Source organism: Elephas maximus, chromosome 2 (assembly GCF_024166365.1).
Source record: "Elephas maximus indicus isolate mEleMax1 chromosome 2, mEleMax1 primary haplotype, whole genome shotgun sequence".
NCBI classification, from domain to species: domain Eukaryota; kingdom Metazoa; phylum Chordata; class Mammalia; order Proboscidea; family Elephantidae; genus Elephas; species Elephas maximus.
The window spans coordinates 116,930,014-116,953,003 of record NC_064820.1 but is presented as its reverse complement, the minus strand read 5'-3'; the positions used below and the strand labels follow the sequence as shown (position 1 = coordinate 116,953,003).

The window sequence follows — 22,990 nt, the reverse complement described above, 5'->3', positions numbered from 1 at the left end:
AGTCTGTAATCTCCCTAAGCAAAGATACTACAGTCATTACAGTGATTGACAAATTGTAGCTACTCACATATTTTTCGAGAAGACAAGTTAGACCCCTTTTCTTAGTTTTTTTTCCTAAATCCTTATAATCGTGATATCTAAGATACATGTTTTGTTTGTGTTTTCTTCTTCTTTTATTTTTAGTAGCAGTATACCCAGTCAAATACACATCCATTCACAGTTTCTACATGAACAGTTCAGTGACTTTTGGTTACATACTTCACATTGTATCACTATGCTCAGTATCTCTACCCATATTGTTTCATCACCATTCATTTAGATCTGTACTTTAGATTAACAGTTGTCAGTTTAAAACCATATAGATAATTCTTTATACGAATGCAGTGCTCAAGGCAAACATTATTAATTGAGCTAAACTGTTTAGCAATAGCTTCATGGGATAGTTTCAGTTCAAGTTTTAGGGTTACCTCAGTCTCAATGGATCCAGTGTATCTGGTTTCATATGAATTTGAATTTCTGTTCTACAGTTTTCCCCATTTTGATCAAGGTCCATCTGTGGGGTCCTTGATGAAAACATTCAGTAATGGTAGCTGGGCACCATCCATTTCTTCTGATCTCGTGGCAGTGGAGGTAGTAGTTTATGGAGGCAATTGAATCTTCAGTCCATTTCCTTCTCTGATTCCTGGTTCTCCATCTTCCTTTGCTGTTCCAGGCCAATAGAGACCAATTGATCTATCTTGGGTGGCCACTCAAAAGCTTTTTAGGAGGTAGAACAGACACTCTAAAAACAATATTAGGCCAGTTAACTGGATAGACCCATGAAGGTGTGACCCTAAACTTTCACATCAAGAAAACTAATCTCGTGAACAGTTTAGTTGTACCTAAATACCTAAATAGCATCAATGGACACAGCTTTTTTTTTTTTTTTTTGCTGCTATTATAGTTGTAAAATTATATGAAACACTTTATTTGCCATTTCTCCCTTTTTTTCTGGTGTACAGCTTAGTGGTAACAGCTACGTTAGCCTGGTTGCATAACCATTGCCCTTAGTGCCAATTTTTCCATAGACACACTTTTTTAAATGAGGTTCTATGCTAGAAAATGATGGTACCCAAAAATATGAAAAAGAGTGATCTCTGCCCCTCTCAGTGGAGTTTATGTCTAGTAAAAGAAACCGATATATTCCTACTGATACAAGGACACTTAAACATACAAACAGCAGTGTTTAAAATTCCACGTAGCAATTTGCTTACAAATCTAAGTGCCAAGAAAAGATTTCTTTTCCCTTGGCCTCCTTGACTACTCTCTTTCGCTCACACTCCATACCCAGACCATCAGCAAATACTATTGGTCTTCTCTTTAACATCTATACAGAATTCTAGTCCCTTCTCTCAGTCTGTATCATGCAACCCTGTGCCACCCCACTATCACTTCTTGCCTATATAATTGTAATTGCCTCCTAGTTAATCTCCCTGCTTCTGTTCTTGTCTCCTTATAGTCTTTTCTCAACCCAGAAGCCAGAGCAGTACTTTGGAAATTTAAGTTAGACTATATCACTTCTCTGCCCCAAATTCTTCAATGGTGGTTGTTGTTGTTAGGTGCCGTCAAGTCAGGACCCTACGTACCACAGAAGGAAACACTGCCCAGTCTTGCGTCTTCGTCAGAATTGTTCGTATGCTTGAGCCCATTGTCGCAGCCACTGTGTCAATCGATCTCATTGAGGGTCTTCCTCTTTTTCACTGACCCTGTACTTTACCAAGCATGATGTCCTTCTCCAGGGATTGACCCCTCCTGATAACATGCCCAAAGTACATGAGACCACATCTTGCCATCCTTGCTTCTAAGGAGCCTTCTGGTTGTACTTCTTTCAAGACAGATTTATTCGTTCTTTTGGCAGTCCATGGTATATTCAGTACTCGCCAACACCACAATTCAAAGGCATCAGTTCTTCTTTGGTCTTCCTTATTCATTGTCCAGCTTTCACATGCATATGATGCGACTGAAAATACCATGGCTCCGGTCAGGTGCACCTTAGCCTTCAGGGTGACATCTTTGCTTTTCAATACTTTAAAGAGGTCCTTTGCAGCAGATTTGCCCAATCCAATGTGTCTTTTGATTTCTTGACTGCTGCTTCCATGGATTCCCATTTTATTTGAAGCAAAAGCCAATATCTTTAAAATGACCTACAAGATGATTTATTCCTTTTCCATTAAGTCCCTGTCATTTTAACTACTCTCCACCTCGCTTGCCTTGCTCATTCTAGAACAAACCAGCAACCCTTCCACCTCATGGACTTTGTACTTGCTTTTCTCTGCTTGGCTTGATCCCCTGTCTCCTTCAGATTTTTGGTCAAATGTCACCTTCTGTGTGAGGCCTTTCTAGCCATCTTAACTAAAGTTGCAGTACTTCCCCTGCATTATTTTTCTCCGAAGTATTATCACCATCTGACAAACTATATAGTCTAATTATTATTTATATTTAAACTATAAGCTCCACGTGGGCAGGGATTTAATTTCTTTATCCCCAGCTCCTAAAATATTACCTGCCTCTTAGTAGGTACTCAGTATTCGTGGAATGAAAGAAGAGATCATCTGTTCAGTCTGCTGACATTATCCCCACATGTTCTTCCCTCTTCTTTTGGTTATCCACCCTTTGGTACAGAGATACCTTTACAATGTCTACTGGTCAACCTGACAACAGGTATGTTGTCACCATCCTTGGTATCTCTTAAGTGGTCTATGAAATCACATCCTACTTCTGCTGCACACGGGGTCAGATCAATTTTTATATCTGACGCCTGCTTGAAACTGATGCTTTGTCTTCATTGTGATCTGAAAAATCCAGTTTAGAAAGGTGAAAATGTAGATGTAGGAGAGATACCAATGTACTTTTCCGTATCTACAAACCAGCATATTTAAGCCCACAATTTACCTTTCTGTGATAAAGTTATGAAATCTAGTATAATGTCAGGATTTTGAAAAGGATGCATAATTCTTTGATAAGTAATGTATGTATTTATGCAGGCTGGAATAAAAAAGAATCATTGAACCAGGTACTTTAGGCCCTTGGCTAATGTTAGAGTGGTAAGGCTTTTTTTCTTCCTCATCCTGAATGCTAAAATAAAATAAGAGGTATTGTCAGGGGAACCTAACACTCCACCCAAAGGGTTGGTTACCACCAAGTAGAGCAGCACTGAAAGCCAGAGCAGTGGATCAGATTTCTGTTAAATGTGGGTTAGCTCTAAATATGCCCCTTGTTCATTATATTTTTGGAAGTCACACAATCCGAAATAGTTTCTATATACCTAATCAGATTTGTCTTTCTGCTTGTAAAATCAAAAGAAATCGGAAGGGTTAAAGGAGAAAACGGAGTTATCTTTGCTCCTGGTACATTAAAAGGCCTTTTAAAAAGAAATTATTCTCTTAGACATGTACTTTTCTACCAACTTGTTTATCCCATAAGGAAGGAAAGCAGACACAGCCTATAAATAATGCTTGCATTTCTGTTTCAGGATGTATAGGGCAGAAGAGCCTCTTCCTAGAAAGGTCAAGGGCCACAGCCAGCTTGCTCCCTTGTGAGTCAGACAATCCTTGCGTGTTGCTATTCCAAATTCAGTGAGAAGAGTTATGGAAAATGAATGTCCTACTTGCAGTGCCTGAAAACGCTAATACAATTCAAACTTTTCACTCTCTAATGTTAACCACCATTGCTGGGCAACCTTTTTTATTACACTTATTTTTCACTTGATTCTCAGAAACTCAGTGTTCCTAAATAAAGCATATGTTTTCCACCAAACCAACCAAATCTACTGCCATCGAGTCAATTCCAACTCGTAGCAAACCCAGAGGATTTCCAAGGCTGTAAATTTTTACCAAAGCAGACTCTCTCATTTTTCTCCCTTGGAGCAGCTGGTGGGTTTGAACCATCTACCTTTTGGTTAACAGCTGAGTGCTTTAACCACTGCACCACCAGGGATTCTATATACTCTACAGTCTTTGAAATTTCCACAAATAAATGTGTGTTTGAAAAGTTTTGTATAACTATTTGTTTTCTTCAATTTACTTTCTTATTTTAAGTGTCATATCTCCAGAGGGTAGACTAAGTTTCTTTTACTGGTCCCTTCCTTTAAATTACATGGAAAATGATCTGCTGTTTAAAAAATGATTCTTTGTTGTAGTCTAATATTATCTTTGAGCCTTCTCTTCTTCATCAGTTTAATTTAATAGGTATTTGCTGAATACTCGCACAGAGAGATACATTATGCTAAGATAAAAAAAAAAGGAAGGAACCATGTAAAGATGCACAGCATTATTAGTTCTTAGGAGAATAAAAACCAGTTGTCGCTGAAATGATTCCAACTAATGGCGACCCATGTGTGTCAAAGTAGAACTGTGTTCCATTGGTTTTTCAATGACTGATTTTTCAGAAATAGATCACCAGGCCTTTCTTCCAAGGTACCTCTGGGTGGATTCGAATTGACAATGTTTATGTTAGCAACCAAGCACGAACAAGCACGTTACACCTCAATGTAAAGAAAATATTGAAGTTGTCAAGGATTTTATTTTACTTGGGTCAACAATCATCACCCATTAAAACAGCAGTCAGGAAATCAAATGACATATCGCATTAGACAAATCAGCTGCAAAAGACCTTTTTAAAATCTTTACAAACAAAGATTTCACTTTGATGAGTAAGGTGCACCTGACCCAAGCCATGGTATTTTCAATTGCCTTATATGTATGTGAAAGCTGGACAGTGAAAAAAGAAGACTGAATAGAATTGATGCATTTGAATTATGGTATTGACGGAGAATATTTACAATGCTATGGACTGCCAAAAGAACGAACGAATCTGTCTTGGAAGCAGTATAGCCCGAATGCTCCTTAGAAGCAACGTTGGTGAGACTTTGTCTCAGATACTTTGGACATGTTATTAGGAGAGACAAATCCTTGAAGAAGGACATCACACTTGGTAAAGTAGCGGGTCAGTGAAAAAGAGGAAGACCCCTCAATGAAATGGACTGACATACTGGCTGCAACAATAGGCTGAAATATACCTACTATATATATATATATTTTTTTTTTTTTATCATGAAGATGGCACAGGACGGAGCAACATTTCATTCTGTTATACATAAGGTTGCTATGAGTCAGAACCGAATCAATGGGCACCTAACAACAACAACCACAGGGAAATAAAAATTAAGCCTCATAATGAGGTACCACCACACACCTACTAGAATGGCTGTAATCAAAGAGACAGACAATACCAAGTATTGGCAAGAATGTGGGGGAAACTGTAACTCTCATACATTGCTGATGGAAATGTAAAGTGATACAGCAACTTTAGGAAAATAGTTTTTTACTTTCTTATAAAGTTAAGCATGCACTTACCATACAACCCAACGGTCTCACTCCTAGGTATATATTCAAGTGAAATGAAAACATACGTCCACACAAGGACTTGTACGTCCAATGATCATAGCAGCATTATCCTTAATAGTCAAAAAGTGGAAACAACCCAAATGTCCATCTACAGTAGAATAGAATTCTATACAGCATTGTTAATGAGTAAACTACCACTACATATAACATGGATCAACCTCACAAACATAATGGGTAACTTAAGAAAACAAAAACAAAATGTTGGTGTTTGATTCTATTTATGTGAAGTTCAAAAACAGGTGACTGGAAGTGAGGATATTGGTTAATCTTGAGGGGATAGTAGTGACTGGAGTGAGGGATGAGGGGGCTTCAGGAATGCTAGTCGTGTTCTGTTCTTGATCTGGATAATGTTACACAGTTGTATTTACCTGGTTAAAATTCATCAAGCTATACACTTATAAGTTATGCAAATCCTACATGTATGTTTTGCTTAAAAAATTATTAAAATCATAAAAAATGAGTGATACTCGATTTTCAGATATTCAGGGATCCTGTTGTTGTTGTTGCTGTTTGTTGCCATTGAGTAGACTCCAATTCATGGCGACCTTATGTGTAACAACAAAATGTTGCCTGGTCCTGCTCCATCTTCATGATCATTGGTATGTTTGAGTCCTAGATTAGTGCTATTTCAGGGGGCCTAGATAAGTGCTTGGAGCCTTGGTGGAGCAATGGTTAAGATCTGGAATCCACCAGCTGATTCTTGGAAACCCTATGGGGCAGTTCTGCTCTGTCCTACAGGGTCTCTGAATCAGAATCAACTCAACGGCTACAGGTTTGTTTTTTGTTTTTTGTTTAGCTAAGTGCTCAGCTACAGACTGAAAGGTTGGTGGTTCAAACCCATCATTCACTTGGTGGGAGAAAGATGTAGCAGTCTGCTTCTGTAAAGATTTTGCAACCTTAGAAACACTGTGGGGCAGTTCTGTTTTGTTCTATATGGTCACTATGAGCCGGAATCAAGTCAACTGCAATGGGTTAAATAAAGCATACTCTACATTTGCTGCTTCAAAAACTTTACAGTCTAGTGGGGAGGACAGACATGTTGATAAATAATTCTAATATGAAACAAACTCTAATACATGCTGTATTAGAAACATAAAGGTAAGTGCAATGAAGTAAAGGAAAATATTTACAGAAATGGCAGTCTGGAAAAAGTACTGTATAGTCAGTATTGAGTTTACAACATAATAATAGAAAGATAATAATAATCTATAAAAATGGAAGTAAAGGACATAAATTAGCAGTAAGAAGATTAAAAAGTATTGGATTACATACAAAAATTGGTTACTTTTTGAGAGGCAAAATTGTTTTTAACTATCAGAACACGTCACTTACAAGCTATTTATATCCTTTAAAGTGAGTTCTTTTGTTTTCAGCTGACTGACATTGTCCGAGTTGTAGGTTATTCTGTTCCAGTGGTTTTCAGCCCTGGCTGCACATTAGGATCATGGGAGCTTTTTTATAGCTTCTCCTGAACCGTAATCTCGGGGTGGGACTGGGGCATTTGTACTTTTACGAGGCACCTGTGATTCTCCTGCACAGCCAGAGTTAGGAACCACTGCTGTAGTTGCTGCTGGATGGAAGGAGCTTTCCCAAGGACCATCAGCACAACAACAAATGGCTCTTGAATGTGTCATTTCTTTGTTTTTGCAGCTTCTGTGTAGCTTCCACAAAGAAGAGCACTTTTCACATTTATCGCTTTGTAACTGTGCCAAGAAATTTCTTTCCAAATGGCTTTTATCCAAGTATTACATGAAAGATGTTAATCCTCCTGTTAAATGTTAACCCTGATGCTTTCAAGCACTAGGGCATTTCTTCTGATTTTATTCCAGGTATATAGATTCATAGCAGAAGACAGAACTGGGAAGGACAAAATGGTACTTGCAGGTCACTTGTTAATGTATTTGTATGACTAATGGATGACATCTTCCTCCTATAGGGAAAAATGTTATTTTATTCCTAACATTTATGTATCAGATCTTCCGAGTGTGAAAATAATACTTGTTTTCGCTTAGAAAATTCCAGTCTTCTATTTAATTTGTTCACTTGTTAACTATTATTAGCTTATTCATTTTTTTTAACTCTTGGTTTTGAAATAATTTTAGAGTTACAGAAGAGCTGCAAAAATAGTACAGAGAGTTCACATACACACTTCACCCAGCTACCCCTAATGTTAACAACTTATGTAGCCGTAGTATAATGATCAAAACCAGGAAATTAATATTAAAGCAATAATATTAACTAAATACACATCCCTATTTGAATTTCACCAGTTTTTTCTTTGACACATAAAGTAGTTACTGAATTGCTAACTCATAGCCCTGTGACAAGTAGATTTACTAACTAGACTACAGTATTTGCTTATAGTTCTGTTCCTTACAGTATTCAGTCAAAATAATGTTTTTCAATCCTACTTTAGTTCTTTTTTCCCCATCCTTCTCAGTGTGGTTATATTGTTCATCTAGGCTATACCATTCATTTGTAATACAGTTAGGTTGATTTGTTATTGTTTGTATTTCATATCCTCCCCCCTTGGTCCTTTGGTTTTGTTTATTTTGGGAAGCATTACTGTTGTTCAGAGAGTGAAAGCAATACAAAAAGCAATATCCAGAAAATGTGTCTCCCTCCTCATCTCCCCCACATTGAATGTTCTCTCCTTTCTACTCCTTTCTCACCCACTTTCTATAGATAAACAGCCTTTGTAGTTTCTGGTTTATCTTTCCTGCATTCCTTTTGCACAAAGGAGCAGATATTCCCTTCTGTCTTACATGAAGGGCAGTAGCACACCATACATATTCTTTTGCACTTGGCTTTTTCTACTTAATGATTTGCAAATCATTCTGAATTAATTAATAGCGATCTTTTCCATTTTTCTTTTTACAGCCGCATAGTATTCCATTTTGTGCAAGTAGTGTAATTTATTCAACCATTCTTCTACGTATGGGTATTTAGGTTGTTTGCATTGATCATTTTGCAATTACAAACAATACCCTGATAAATAAACTTGTATAAGTGAAATTTTGTATTGTTAGAGGGATATCTTCTGGGTAGATTCCTAGAAACAGAATTTCTTGGTCTGAAGTTAAGTGTACAGGCAGTCCCCAGGTTACTATCAAGAGCCATTCCTGAGTATGCCTTTAAAAATTTATAGGTAAGTCAGAACAGGTGCTTATGGCTCATATGTAGCCTTACATTATAGCATAAGAAAAGCCTTTTCAGTGATTTAAAAGCTGCATATGCAGCAAGTGAAGGTGATTGTGATGAAAAATTTGTTGGTTTAATTGTTTCAGAGTGAGGGCAAATTTACATAACTTTAAAGGGCAGGTAGGAGTTGTCCATAATCTGGTTGTTTGTAAGCTGGGGTCTGCCTGCCTATGTGTTTTTCTTAAGTATTGCCGAATTTCCCTCCAAAAGGATTGTACCAATTTGCATTCCCACCAATAATATATTTGAGTACTTATTTCTTCACAGCCTCGCCAACAGACTGTGTTATCATGTTTTTCACTTTTGCTAATCTTATAGATGAGAAATGGTATATCAGTGTTGTTTTAATTTGCATTTCACTAATTATGACTCAGTTTGAAATTTTCTACATATGTTTGAAGGCTACTTGTATATTGTTTATTGTCCATTATCTGTTCATTTTTTTTTTTTTGCATTTTTAGGTCAGCATTTTTTTTTGGTCCTTTGTCTCCCAATTTTTTGAGTTCTTTAGATGATAGAGATATTCACTCTCTGTGTTATATGTTGTGAATATTTTCTCCCAGTTTGTCAGTTGTTTTTTGACTTTGTTTATATTGTTTTTGCCATGCAAATATTTTTATTTCTATTTAGTCAAATTTGTCCATCTTTTTTATTGCTTCTGGATGTTCAGTCGTAATTAGAAAGCCTTCCCCTTATCTGTGTACTTTAAACCTCAATTATATTGACTTTTAGTTATTATGAAGTTTTGCTACTCTTGGAGGAATACAAATAAAGTGTATTGTGTTTTTCAGTCACTCCATCCTCCCATCTCCTGCCTAAGGAAATACCTGTTAGTGGGTTATTATATATCTTTGATCAACATATAAGTTTCTGAACTACAGCTTTTGGTCTGTGTAATTTTTTTAACTGAAGTTTTTTTTTTTTTGCACTTAGCAAATAAAAAAAGGTATATTAAAATTGTGTTGGAATTAGGAATTAGCCATGCATAATTCATCCCTTTTCAAGGCTCGGTAAATACCACTGTAACGTGTCAACAGCCCCTAATGAAGGTAGTAAACACTCATTACATTTACAGCCCTCTCAGCCCAGGTGCAGTCTACCAAGTTCATGATCACTGATGGAGAATAGGTAGTTCAAGAACTCTAGCAGTTGCATAATGACTAAGTACTTATATAATGTGTTCATTTGCCCAGAGCTTTTTAGTTTTCAAAACTTTTTTAAGTCTTTTCATTTTGTATCTACTGCAACACTGCAGGATGGTTTGGGGAGCTGTCAAATAAATCATTGCATTCATGTAGTGCACAGTTCTTTACATGTATTGTCTCGTTTGAACTTGAAATCAATTCTGTGAAGTAGGCAGGATAGGTAGTCAGCATCCCTCCTGTCCAGGTAAGGAAGTCAAGAAAAGTTAAATGTCATCCTGAGGTCAGAAATCTACTAAGTGGTGCACGTGGAACTGAACTTGAGACTATGCACACTAGAGATCTCTCAGCTAGTTCATTACCAACAAAGAAAAAATTTCCAAGAGTACGGTATGTTCAGAGAGAGAAAAACTATATTAGGTAGTATATATTTTGGAATCAAAAGGCTCTGTTGGCCTCTGTTTTATGGTCACAGCTTCATGACATCAAGGACTCTGCTTGTTTTTGCCACTCTTTGTATCTACCATACCTACTCCAGTGCCACTAATCATTGAATAAATATTTGTAGAATGAATGAATCTTGCCACTTCCTTGTTCAGTTTTACTCCAACCACACAGAATGGCTTGCAATGCCCCTGCTCTTTCACATCAGTCTACTTTTATACATGGTGTTTCTTTAGCTCAACATACTTGCCCTCACCCCTTTGTTTTCCTGGAGAATCCTTACTTATCCCTCAAGACCTAGTTCAGCTCCTGTGAGGCTTTCCTTGGTATTCTCCTCCTCTAGGAGTGAGAGGCTCACACGCCCCCTTCGCATGCCACTGTAATGGACCTAAGCACATTGGCGTATTCAACTACTATTTTTAGGAGCCTGCTGGGTACCAGACATACATTAGGTGCTAGGCATATAGCAGTGAATAGGAGCTGTCATTCTAATGAGAGAGGCAGAAATAAAAATAAGCTAATAAGTATAGCAGTAAGTGATAGGGTGATCAACTCTCAAGATTGGAAAGGTGGGGAGTTAAAAATGGGAAGAGATGGGAGAACAGCGTTGTATTGTTACTGTTTACTTGCCTGTTCCTCATCTCTATCCCCATTCCTCCCCCACCCCATAAAACACACAGTGGGCTCAGTGAATCTTAGTATTTCCCAGGACCCAGCACAGAGTCACACTGCAGTTCCACACTGTGCTTGTGCTGCACATATTAGAATCACCAGGTGCCTGGCCCATGTTTCTGGTTTAGTATATCTGATGTGCAGCTGGGGAGAAGGGCTCCAGCTTCTCATTCATTCCCCCACTTACTATTTTGTGACACTGTTATTCAATCTCTCTGTGCCTCCATTTTATGGATTTTAAATGGAAATAAAAACAAGACTTCATGGTTTTGCTGTGAGGATTAAATGAGACAGTGCACCTCAAATTCTTAGACCAGTGCTTGGCACATTGGATAGTAGTCAAAAATGTTAGCATGCTCATTAGGTGTTTGTTGAATGATTGAATGACTTACGGAATAATGAAGTTTAATTCTAACTTCAGTAAGTGCTAAAACTGTCAAAACAAAAATTGAATACTCTTAATTATCTTCATTTGTCTTATTTATTGTTTGCTTTAATTTGGGCAAGAAAGGGTCACTAAACACCAGGGTTTTTAATGCCTACAGTCAATAGCTTCATTTGCTTATAAAACAGTCTCTGAAAACTTATCATTTCATTTGGTTTACCCTTTTCTGAGTAGTGCAGAACTGCAGCCTCATGCCTGGGGTGCGGGGAAAAATGTACACAATCTACCAACCTTGGGCCATCCTGTAATTTGTACTTTTTTTATGTTTTGAAATCACTGTTAGGGTACTTTGTGTTGAAAGAAATTTATGAATCTCGTACTTCATTTATCATGGGAGATCTTCAGGATATCATAACCAATGAAGGTTATGACATTACCAGAGAGAACGATAATTTTCTGAGATCAGGGACACCAATGGAATTAACCTGGGACATTGTTCCCACTACACAAAAATATTATTCAGACCAATTCAGTAAACCTTCAGTAGTTGGCTAATAGTCTCCCCTTGGAAAACGTTAAATGCCAAAATAGCATGTACAAAGATGAGAGCATTAACAAACCGGTGTCATGAACTTAAAAAAAAAAAAAATAGTTTTTTCACTGGGAAAAACTGGGGTCACGGTTATTGGTTTTATAGGTATTCAATATTTGGATACCAGGAAGTGCTTTGATATTGAAATGCATGGGCCTAAGTTTTCTACTAAATCAAACAAATGAAAACAAATTGCCAATGTAGATCAAAAAAGAGATTATGCCAAGTGTTCTTTTCGGTGAGCTGTAAGAGTTAACGCTTATTTACATGAGTAATTCACTGTGCTCCTAATATCAATCTAGTGAGCAAGTAGCATATTTGGGAAATATCATCCACCTTTAAATATCACAGAAATCAATTCATGCTATCTTAGAATAAGGCAATAATTAGTAAACAATTTCTCTTTCCTTTTTAATATTCGTGGCATTGTTTTGATTCACAAACCAACGCACCATAAACTTAATCTGGTTGGAGGTTTGAAATCTCTTTTCTGCTCAATAAATGTGGAGGTGTGTACGTCTATCAGATCAGAAGTCTGTAGAAAAGAGCCACCTTCAGCGACCGGTTGCTCTGTGACAGAATGATGGGTCATGGAGCTTTGCTAATCGTGCACGTATTAGATTATGGGATAACCATCTGCACTTTAGGAGTGGTACAGTACTAACCTATCAGGAAAGCCAGAGATACTGTCATAGCTTTCAGATGAAAGGCTTCATTTTTTATGTTAATAGAAGGAAGACTTCTGATATAGGAAGGAAATTCACCGTAACAAATCCATTCCCTTTACTGCATTAAAAAATATATATATATATATTTTTTAACATGGTACCAATTAAATTTGACCATATATATAATGTACTCGTAACTTCTAACAGCCCTAGGAAGGACTAATGTGAAAAATATTATATACTCTTATACTTTGCAGTTCACAAACACATGGAAAAAATTATGTCAATCAGTAAATAAATTCACGTGCAGTATAGCACACCTCAAAATGGTGTTTACATTGGTTTTTCTTTTTCAAAAAATTATTAAAAGTTATCTTGGATAAATTTTAGTTACTGCTTGGGGTTTTTGTAATGTTATATGTGTAATTCGTTTTCATTTATTGCTGTCGCAGACTTGAATGTTGTTGAAACTCTATGTAGTCTTATAATGAGTAACACAGATAAGAGGTTTTGTTCCTATGAAAGGAAATTTATAGAATGATTGTTCACTTTGCAAAAGGGTTTGTCATAGGGCAAGCTTTCCTAAAGCATTTCAAATTTAATTTAGTTTACAAAAAAATCATTTACACACAATGTTTCAGGAACAGATTAGTGATGAGAGAAATAGTCATAATGAAAAGAGATGCCTTATAGTACTAACATTCATGCTTGCTTTCCTCCTCTCTGTCCCTCTTTGCAGCACTGATAGCCATTGGAAGGTACAGCATGACAATAGAGACTGTGGATGTCGGATGGTGTAAAGAAATTACAGATCAAGGAGCCACCCTGATTGCACAGAGCAGCAAGTCTCTGAGATATTTGGGGCTGATGAGATGTGATAAAGTAAGAGCTTTCTGTCAAATTGCTTCCTTAATATCAATATAGTTAGTAGCTTGATACATTCACCCTTTCTTTCTGTCTCTCTCTATATATACACATATAATAGCCATAAAAATATACTGTAACACCTATGCATTGTAAGATATCTGGTTTTCTAAACCAATTTGAGATTCTTTTTGCATTTCTCTCTTTAATAATAAATTTTGCTCTTATGCAGAGAGAAAAAGCAATCATACACACAGTCAATTTAGATTTTGTCCTCCTTTCCATAAGTGCATGGTCCAAAATTAAAAAGGGCTCATGGCAAACTGCAATTTGCAGAGTCTAGCAGTAAATTTCTTCTCTGGGTTCCAAGTTTCCTGTTACAGTGAGGTGTAGAGAACAGTGCTAAATTACTTTTTCACAAACGTGCAGTTTCATTGCACAACATCTGTGCATTTTGGTCATTTGGGGACAAGAAAGGGCCGATGAGAGGATATTTTGGGGAGCTTGACTTTCTCCACACTTAAGATGCCACTCTTAGCGTACGATGAGAAACAATCCCAGAACCCCAGCACAAGGCCTGTGGGACTGGTCAAAGACATGAGCCTGAGTTTAGGAAATTGCACCCCACTGAACACAGGATACTTTGAAAGCTGAGAAGAAAAATAATAAAAATCTATGTTGAACACCTGGCACCAGAGAGGTACTTTCCCCCATGCTACTTCCATTTTGTCTCTACAACAATCCTAAAACGTAGTTAATTTGCGCTGCAAAGGGGCCCTAGGCCACTCTGCCCAGATTTCACCCCAGGCCTTCAGAGTCGTGCTCTTGGCACAGTTGTGGTGGAGGTCTCCTGGCATGGTATCTGCTTCCCTAGAGAAGGTTAACCTTGGCTGCTTGCTCAAGAAATGCAGACATATTAGACTAATTTACATACACTACGCGTGCTACTTTTGCAAATGGTGATTAGGGACAAATTCAACTAGAGAAAATGAAACTAAATGCATGCCTCTTAAGGGGCACACATTTTCTAAGTACAGCAAATTTGAGGGGCAAATAGGATAATGCTCCAAATCCCTTGTGTGCTCTGTCAGTTTTTTTAATTGACCTAGTTCTTTTTTCCAAATACTTTAATATACCAACTTATTCTAGACATTTGCCAACATATGTTTGTCATTGTTGTTGTTAGGTACCGTTGATTCAGTTCCGACTCATAGCGACCCTGTGTAAAACAGACCAAAACACTGCCAGGTCCAGCGCCATCCTCACAATCGTTGCTATGTTTGAGCCTCTTGTTGCAGCTACTGTGTCAGTCTACCTCGTTGAGGGTCTTCTTCTTTTTCACTGACCCTCTATTTTACCAAGCATGATGTCCTTTGTTTAGAGAGATTTTATCATATGTTCTTAGCCCAGCCTACAAAGCAGACTTACTTTGTAGCTAAGCAACAGCACTGAAACCCAGGGGTTGCGAGTCTCTATCAAATCTCACTATTAACTAACCTAACACCGCTACTAACCTTGTCACTTTAAACTGACTTCTTTTAAAACAAAGTTAAAGGGTCCACAATAGGCAGAGTGTTCCAGAAATGCTAAACAATGACAGCAGAACTCCTCAGCTTCCGCCAGAAGGAACACGAGTGCTGTCTAGCCAAGGCCACCAAAATGTATGCATTCAAAATGTATTTATGTATCCACAGCCATTCTGGGAAATCACCATATTTCTCATCTGTACTCTTCAGATTTTTAAAGTCAGCTCCATCTTCAGAGATGAATTGTGGAAGTTGTGTGTTCCAGTTAGTACAGAAGATTATTCCAGTCATATTGCTGAGTAGCGTTTAGCTGATTTCCATAAGTTAAGGAATGGGTGTTTTTCTAACCAAATGCTCCAAATTAAAATCCAAAAGTAGTTGGAAGGGGATGTGTTCTGATTAATGGTATCCCTTAGGGTTTTAGTCCTTTGCTCAGACAGCTTTCGAACCTTCTTTCTCCAACCAGAAAACCGCCCTGGGAGTCGATTGGCTCTAGCATGGTGCCGTCTGGCCAGAACTTGCTGCAGTGCAGCCCAGCTCGAGAAACTGAGGCCCAGCCTTACTGCTTGGGGTCCTCAGGCTCAAGGCAGCCCAGAGCCAAACATGAGAGGCTCTGTGATGGTGAAAGAAGCTTCCAAACTACCCATACAGTACAAGGAAAGCCTTGTACCTAGAAGCCTTTGTTGATTTGAGTTGAATAGAAGCCTAGAGTTAAGTAGCTATGCAGTTTTCAGATTTTATATTATGTTAGGCATCTCCAGATTTAAAATTATCATCAAGATTCAAAGACAGATTTGAGTAGCAAAGAAACGTGTAGGAGTTAAATACATGAACTCTGGAGCCAGAATTTGGGTTCAAATTTGGGCTGCACTTACTGGTTGTATTATCTTGGGAAGTTAGTTAACCTCTCAGTTCCTCCATTTCCTCCTTATGTGTAAGATGGGAATGATAACAGTACCTATCTTGTAGAATTGTTGTGAGATTTAAACGAGTTAACATTATAGAATAATGTTTGTTATAAAGTTCTTTGTGTTAGGATTATTCTTATCATCAACATCATTATGTTGATTATTAACTTATGTCATGATATTTGAATTTTCAAATGAGAAAATATATATATATTATTCCACCACTATCTCATTTTGAAAAGGGAGCCCTGGGGCATAGTGGTTAAAGTGCTCGGCTGTTGACTAAAATGTCAGTGGTTTGAACCCGCCAGCCACTGTGGGGGAGAAAGATATGGCTGTCTGCTTCTGTAAAGATTTACAGCCTTGGAAACTCTATGGTTCTACTCGGTTCTGTAGAGTTGCTATGAGTAGAAATTGACTCCATGGCAGTGGTTTTTCTTTTTTGGTTGTCTCATTTTGAAAGGGTATTTAAAATTTAAACTCAGATGAGAAAAGGTGTTGCCTTTTTACTTGTTCTTTATTTAATTTGGAGGCTATATTTTCCTGAACTGGTGCTTTTTCCTCCATTTCAGCTTTTGAGGAATTACAAGAATAATAAAGTGTGTTTTATTTGTTGTGGGAAAATGTGTTTTCTCCCTCTTTCTTATGTTAGGTAAACAGAGAACAGATGAGAAGCATTAGGAAAACATATTCTTTGCACATGAAAGGAACATGTTCTTGGACTATCAGACAATGTCTAAACTAACCTGCAGTGAACTTGTTTGGCTGCCAACATTGGTGACTCCTAGGGAAGAGTCCTGCAGCCGTTCAACAAATGCGGCATTCCGTGTGCAGTTGTAAGGTTAGGAAGTGCGTTAAGAAGTCCTTGTTTGAGTAGCTTTTCTGATTGCTGGATGGATAAGCACGTTAGAGGCATTACTTTGGGTTTTGAAGCTGACGCCACTTAATCTCCTAAACGTTAGTACATTGTAAGAACCAAGAGAAGAAAACGCTGTGTGAGATGGCTTTGATGAATTGGGGTGAGCTTATATTCTTAAAGACTGTTCAAAGGCTTACTTGACCTTGGGAATTAGAGTTGACCCAAAATCACCTATCAACTTAACGCACATTTATTTGGTGATTTAGTTAAAACTGCTTGTACAATCAACGGGGCGCTCTAATGAGAGCAGTATGTTTACCACTGTTCCCACAGTTACAGACAGCAGCAACTTTGGTCATAGAAATTGTTTTCACAACTTCAGTGAATTCCAGATTCTATACAAATCTGTTTCTTCTAATAATATGATATTTTCCTCATTTGTTACGAGGCAGTTTAGATGGAGAACAAAACTGAAAGGGACAAAAAATTAAAAAACCAGTAAAGCTGTAGGGCAAATGGAAACGCAGTGTTCAAGGTTCATGAAAAATGTTTGGGGTAACAAGGTTGATGAGAAGGGGAGGAGGATGGTGGCATGGCATTGGCTGGCTGGTTTGGAAAACCTCGGTGATAAAATGTCGTGGTGGAAACCTCTGCAGCGTGTGTTAATACAGAAGTCTGGAGACCAAGAGCCTGAATTATGAGCAGTGAATAACATCATAAACGTAGCAATTCTCAAATGCCAACCCCTTGTGAAAAGCAGTTGGATAGAGAAATGCTGGAGCTTTTAAAAGCTCCCTTTCACTTTCTATTTTTTTTTTTTTTTTAACTTCATGCAGAACTAATTTTATACACTGTTCATTTGATTTGAAAATGCCAGCGTCTGGGGTATCATTAAAGAGCGTTATTGAGGGAGCCACTCTTGGCAAAGCATTTTTGTTTAAAATACTTGGTTCTTAGGTCCCTGCAGCATTACAAATAGGGAGAAAAGAAAGTGTACCTTGATTTACCTAAGTCCGCCCCTGCGCCTTTGCCCTGAGCAGATAGCTTCTCTTCTGCTGGCAAGGTTCCTCCCCTCAACCAGTAGAGGTGCCTGGAGGGCCGTAGGGGCCACATTACTTAAGGAGTAGACATAAATAGATTTTGAAAGGTCCGCCCAATGTCCTATGACCGAAGCCTCTTGGAATTTCTTTGATTTCTAGTTGACATAAATTAGAATTACACAGGCGTGAAGATTCCGCCCAGAAAAGATCAGAGAGGCTTCTGGGGGAGGAGAGCCGCCTCTGTGTGATCCTATTGATTATCCAACTGCCTACAGGCCAAGAGCCTCTGTGGAGGCTCCTATTGATCCCCACCATGAAAAATACGAATTAATTCATTTCTCATCAAGCTGCTATTGCCAAGACCTTTCTCCTCACCTGTTCCAATTCCTGAAGTAAGTTCTTAGTTGAGAAGTAAAACATTTGATTTCTTTTAATAAATGCTGCTACATTCTTCAGGCCATAAGAAATACTGGTTTTCACAGAGTCCCTCATTTAAATGGCAGTGAGATTTTATTTAATCAAATCAATGAGAAGCCAATACAGAAAGCAAGTAATAGAAACCAGCCTGCTTTTTAAAGCCAAGAGTCTGCTGTACAACCTTAAAATATCAAGGGCCAAGTTTTGTGTGCCCAATTTAATGTAAAAATATTTGAGAAAAATTGACCACCGTGTTTTTCAGGAAGTAATTATGGTAAGAGAAAGCCTCAACACCCTAAATATTTCTGTGGAGAAAATGGAGTTTTTAGCAGCTTGTTTTAGGAATCAGGAGCAGGAAAGGCCTATGGGGAAAATAATACAGGACTCTGTAACTAATATAGAGAACTAACTGGAAAAAATCAGTTTAAGGGAAAAATAATTTGTGGGGCACTGTGTCCAGGACTGTTTTGGTAGCATTCATCCATGAAACAAAGTGTATACCTGCAGGGACTCCTCCTTTCCCTGCAAATATGAACAGCTGTTTCCAGGTTGCAGAGAGCCAATATTTAAGATTTAAAATTTATGCTGTATCAAAGAAAATAAAGTAAAAAAAACTTTCTGTCCTAATGTGGCAGGAGTCCCCTGTCGTGCATGGCGTAACCATTACTTGGACTGCCCACAGCGCCACGTGCTCTAAGAGAACAGGATGATGAAAAAATGGCGAGAGAGTTGTGTCTGGGGCTCTAAAACGTGAACTTAAGTCCTTCACTTGAAGCATCAGCAGCTTGTTCCTTTTGCTGATAAAACAGTTTCTCCAGGTGATTTTCACGTAGGAGCACTTTAAAACACAGTTTTACAACCCTCTCCTGATTATTCCTCGTAATTGAAACAGGGAAAAACACATCAGCTGAAATTCAGAGATAACCTCTCAACCTCACTTTAGCCAAGAGTTCCCATCTCTTCTTCTTCCAGCTTTACTCACCAGAACTGCTGAGAAGCGGTAAGTGAAAGCTTTTCCAGTAGTTAAGTATTAAACCAAGAAGCACAGCATGGCACTTTATGGCAGAGGGTAAAATGGTGAGTACTAGTGTCAAACTGCTCAGTTTTCAAATTCTGTCTACATTGCCTTGCTATCTGTGAGACCTTGGACAACTTGGTCCCTAAAATCCCCAGTTTTCCCATCTGAAAAATAGGAATTTGAAAATGAAAAATAATCATTTGAGATTAAATGAGATATTACAATAAAGCACTTAGCCCGAAGTCTGGCACACTGTCAGCACTCAACAAATGTTAACTGCTTTTATCATCGTCAATATTATTATACAATTATTATACAAATGGGAGGATACATCATAAACATACCTGCCTTGGAATCTTATATATGCTATATTAACCACCTGCCCCAAGATGCGTAATATTCTATCCATAAATATAAGCTCACACACGAAGATCTTTTCAAAAGGAGAAAACTAGCCTCTCGAGAATCAAACAGAAATTCTAAAAATGAGTCTTTTTAAATACTTTTGACCTATTAAATTACAGTCAAACTTACAGAAGCAGAAAAAACCTTAGAGACTGGCAGATTTTGGTCCTTCTTTTGAACAGAGACAGTAATGACTTGCCAAGGCAGTGTCCAGGATGGGACTTGTTTAGTTTGTTTCTTCAGGAAAATCAACATCTTTTACAGAACTTTGGAGGAAATATGCTGCAACTAGCTGTTTATGTTTTCCTCACCTCCGTTATGGGATTGATGTATACTGAAATTGTTTTTTTTTTTTTTTTAAAGGAGGACAGAGAGGGCCTCCTATTCCCCTGAATGCTGTAGGATGAATAGAATGTTCTGTTGGAGTTTGCCTGGAGGCACCCTGGAGCCTCATTGCTTTGCTGTAAATAATCTCCTTGGAGCTTTGATTTGGCTTAAGTAATTATACAAAAAAATTGGGTTGCAGGATCATATTGTTTTTCTAATTTAGAAATAGGAAAGGTAACAGCATTTCCTTAACAGAACTCAGATTAGATCCCAGAATTCCTAAGTACCTGACTTCTCAAAGTAGGAACTAGAGCAGCCTGCAGTGGCCCAGTAGATCGAAGGAAGCTCAGCCCGTGTCCACTCCTGCCATGCTGCGCCTAGTGAGCATTTTCTTCCTGTGTGGCAAATAGTCTTTCCGAGATAACCTAACCCTTTTTTCTCAAATTTTTATCAAGTATTTTATCCATTTATTCAAGACATATTTGTTGAGTGGTTTGTTATGCTCCAGTCACTGTCATGTGTGATGGCTCAGAAAAAACGTAGTAAGACAGACTCCCTACCCATGTGGAGCCTGCAGCCTACTGGGGAGATAGACAGGCCAATGGGCAACTGCAAATTAATAAAAGAAAAAAAACTGGCATCCAGAATTATGTTTTTTCTGAATAAAGAACTTCACTTTATCCCACATCAGCCTTCAGCTATGAGCTTTTTTTTTTTTTCTGGAGGAGGAATTCAGTTCATGGAGTTCTTGGTTTGAGAAAGCATTCACTGAGGAGAAGTGCTGGGCTCTGAGGGCACCTCTGGGACATTCTCAAACAGACCTTCTGTGGTCATATGCCTCTGCCAGACAAGGGCCTGTGAGATGTGAATGTCATCCTCGCCAACTGTTGGTGTGTTGGGGGGAGAAGGGCAGGGTGAGGGAGAGTCCATTATCTCTGGAGGTCAGCCATTCCCAGTTTCCAGGGTGATTACCCTACACCTGTATGATCCTTTTTTTTTTTTTTTTTCTCAACTCTGCTGTTTAATTTCTGTTTATGCCCTGTTTTCCTTACTTTCTCACCACCCACTCCAGTTCTGCTTCCATCTCCCCAAGGCCACTGATTCTGCTCCTTTCAATGTCACCAGTAACCTCCATGTTGCCAAGTCAAGTGGCCACTTCTGTGTCCACAGCCTGCTCAGACTCTTCACAGCCGCATTCCACATGGTTAACCCTCCAATCCCTCCTTTGTGAAAGAACTTTTCTCTTGCCTTCACTGTCACAACCACCCTTCCCCCTTACTTTTCTGCTATGGCAGTTTTCCTTTTGCAGTGTGATGGATCACTTTCATATGGCCTCTCTTCCTATGGTCTTGTAACTCCCACCAAATGATTGGGTGGGACTATGCAGATAAGGTGCCTGTGGCCTACCAAGGAAATTGGACAGCTTGCTAATAGTACAAAAAAGGTCTGTGGTGCCCTTGTGGGGGTGAGGCCATGCGTATAAGGTATATGGAACCCTAGTAAGGAGATTAATCAGTTTTGTCATCCTGCTAGACTTAAAATGAGCTATCCCAGAGGTGGACAGGGGAGACCTCACTGCTGCCAAGAAGAGACAGGAATGGAGCATGTCCTTTGGACTGGTACTCCCTGCACTGGGGAGCCTCCTAGACCTAGAAGATAGAGCTATAACTCCGGAGACAGTGCAAGGCAAGAAGCAGCAGCAGAGAAACAGCAGCAGCAGAACCAGGAGACAGACGTGAGACAGTGCAGTGGGCTTCTGAGCCCACAGCAAGGCGTTTACAGTGGGTATGCTGAACCATGGAGCGAGAGAGCTGAGTGCCTTTGGGCCGAGGTATACTGGTGGAGTGGGGTATCTCCAGGCACTTACTGGTGGAACTAAAGAGCTTTGTAACACTTGCCTGAGCAGGGCAGAAGGGAGGCCAAAAAGCTGAGGGCCAGAAGGAGGCCTGCCTACGAGCACAGCTGAGAAGAAGCTGTCTTGATCAAAGTACTGTATCCTGAGCGTTCCTGATCCTGAATTGTAACCCTTACTTCCCTAGTAAACCCCATAATTGTGAGTATTGTCTGGGAGTTCTCTGTGACTATTGCAATGAATTATGAAACCCAGCAGAGAAGTAGAGAGTATTGTGGCGGGGGGGGGGGGGGTGGTGCTGGTATCAGTTGGTAAAAAGGTTGGAGAGAGGAGGTTATGTCTGACCTCTGGCTTACAGGAGTCAGCCTTGGGCTGATGATCTTGATTATACCCCCTTACGAAGTTAGACAAGGAGGTCAGATGCCCCCATACCATTTTTATACCTTTACTGTCTCTCTGTGCCTCTGTCTCCTCATCTGTAAGATGAAAATAATAATAGAACCTATCTCATATGTTATTGAGAGGATTGAGTTAATATATATAAGGCCCTGGAGTGAAGTAAGCAGTAAATATTAGCTCTTGTTCGTTGTTGTGTTTAATTCTTACTTGTCTCGTTCCCCCTTCCCTCTCTTTCCTCATTAGGGCATAATATCCATGGGTTTCTCCTTCTGTATTATATTGCCAGGGTCTACCACAGTGACTGGGACATACTAGTTCCTAAACAAGTATGTATCAGAGGATGGATGGATGGATGGATGGATGGGATTGTGTATCAAACCAGCTGTTTCTCATTGCGTTCTGTGTATCTCTAAGGCTCCAGGGAAGTACTTCAGAGCCTCTCAGAATGACAAAGTGGTCAAGAGGGCAGGATGCCTGGATCCTTGCATCTAACTTCAACTTCAGCCCCATTTTTATTGCTTTATTTATTTGAATTCTACATAGCTTGGGTTTCTGGGTACATAGCTTGTGTTTGGGGAAAAAAAAAAATATACAGCTAAAAACAACTTTGAAAACTATTAGGCCCTACTGCCTCTTAATAATTTGATAGATTGTAAAAAAAAAAAAAAAAAAAAAACAGTTACTGTTGAGTCAATTCCAGCTCATGGTGACCGCATGTGTTTCAGGGTAGACCTGCATGCCATAGGATTTTCCAAGGTATCTATACAGAAGTAAATAAATAAACAAATAAAAAAGATACCACCTTGGATTTAATAATAAGCTTCCTG

At 38.7% G+C, this 22,990-nt stretch overlaps 1 protein-coding gene across 2 annotated transcripts in view; it reads left to right on the top strand.

Annotated features, from left to right (window-relative positions):
* FBXL17 (F-box and leucine rich repeat protein 17) overlaps positions 1-22,990 on the top strand; it is a 595,501-nt gene that overhangs the window by 557,040 nt on the left and 15,471 nt on the right. For both annotated transcript variants that reach the window (XM_049857839.1, XM_049857830.1), the window contains one exon: positions 13,288-13,430. In XM_049857839.1, coding sequence (XP_049713796.1) covers positions 13,288-13,430 — 143 coding nt within the window. The remainder of the gene's footprint in view (positions 1-13,287; positions 13,431-22,990) is intronic.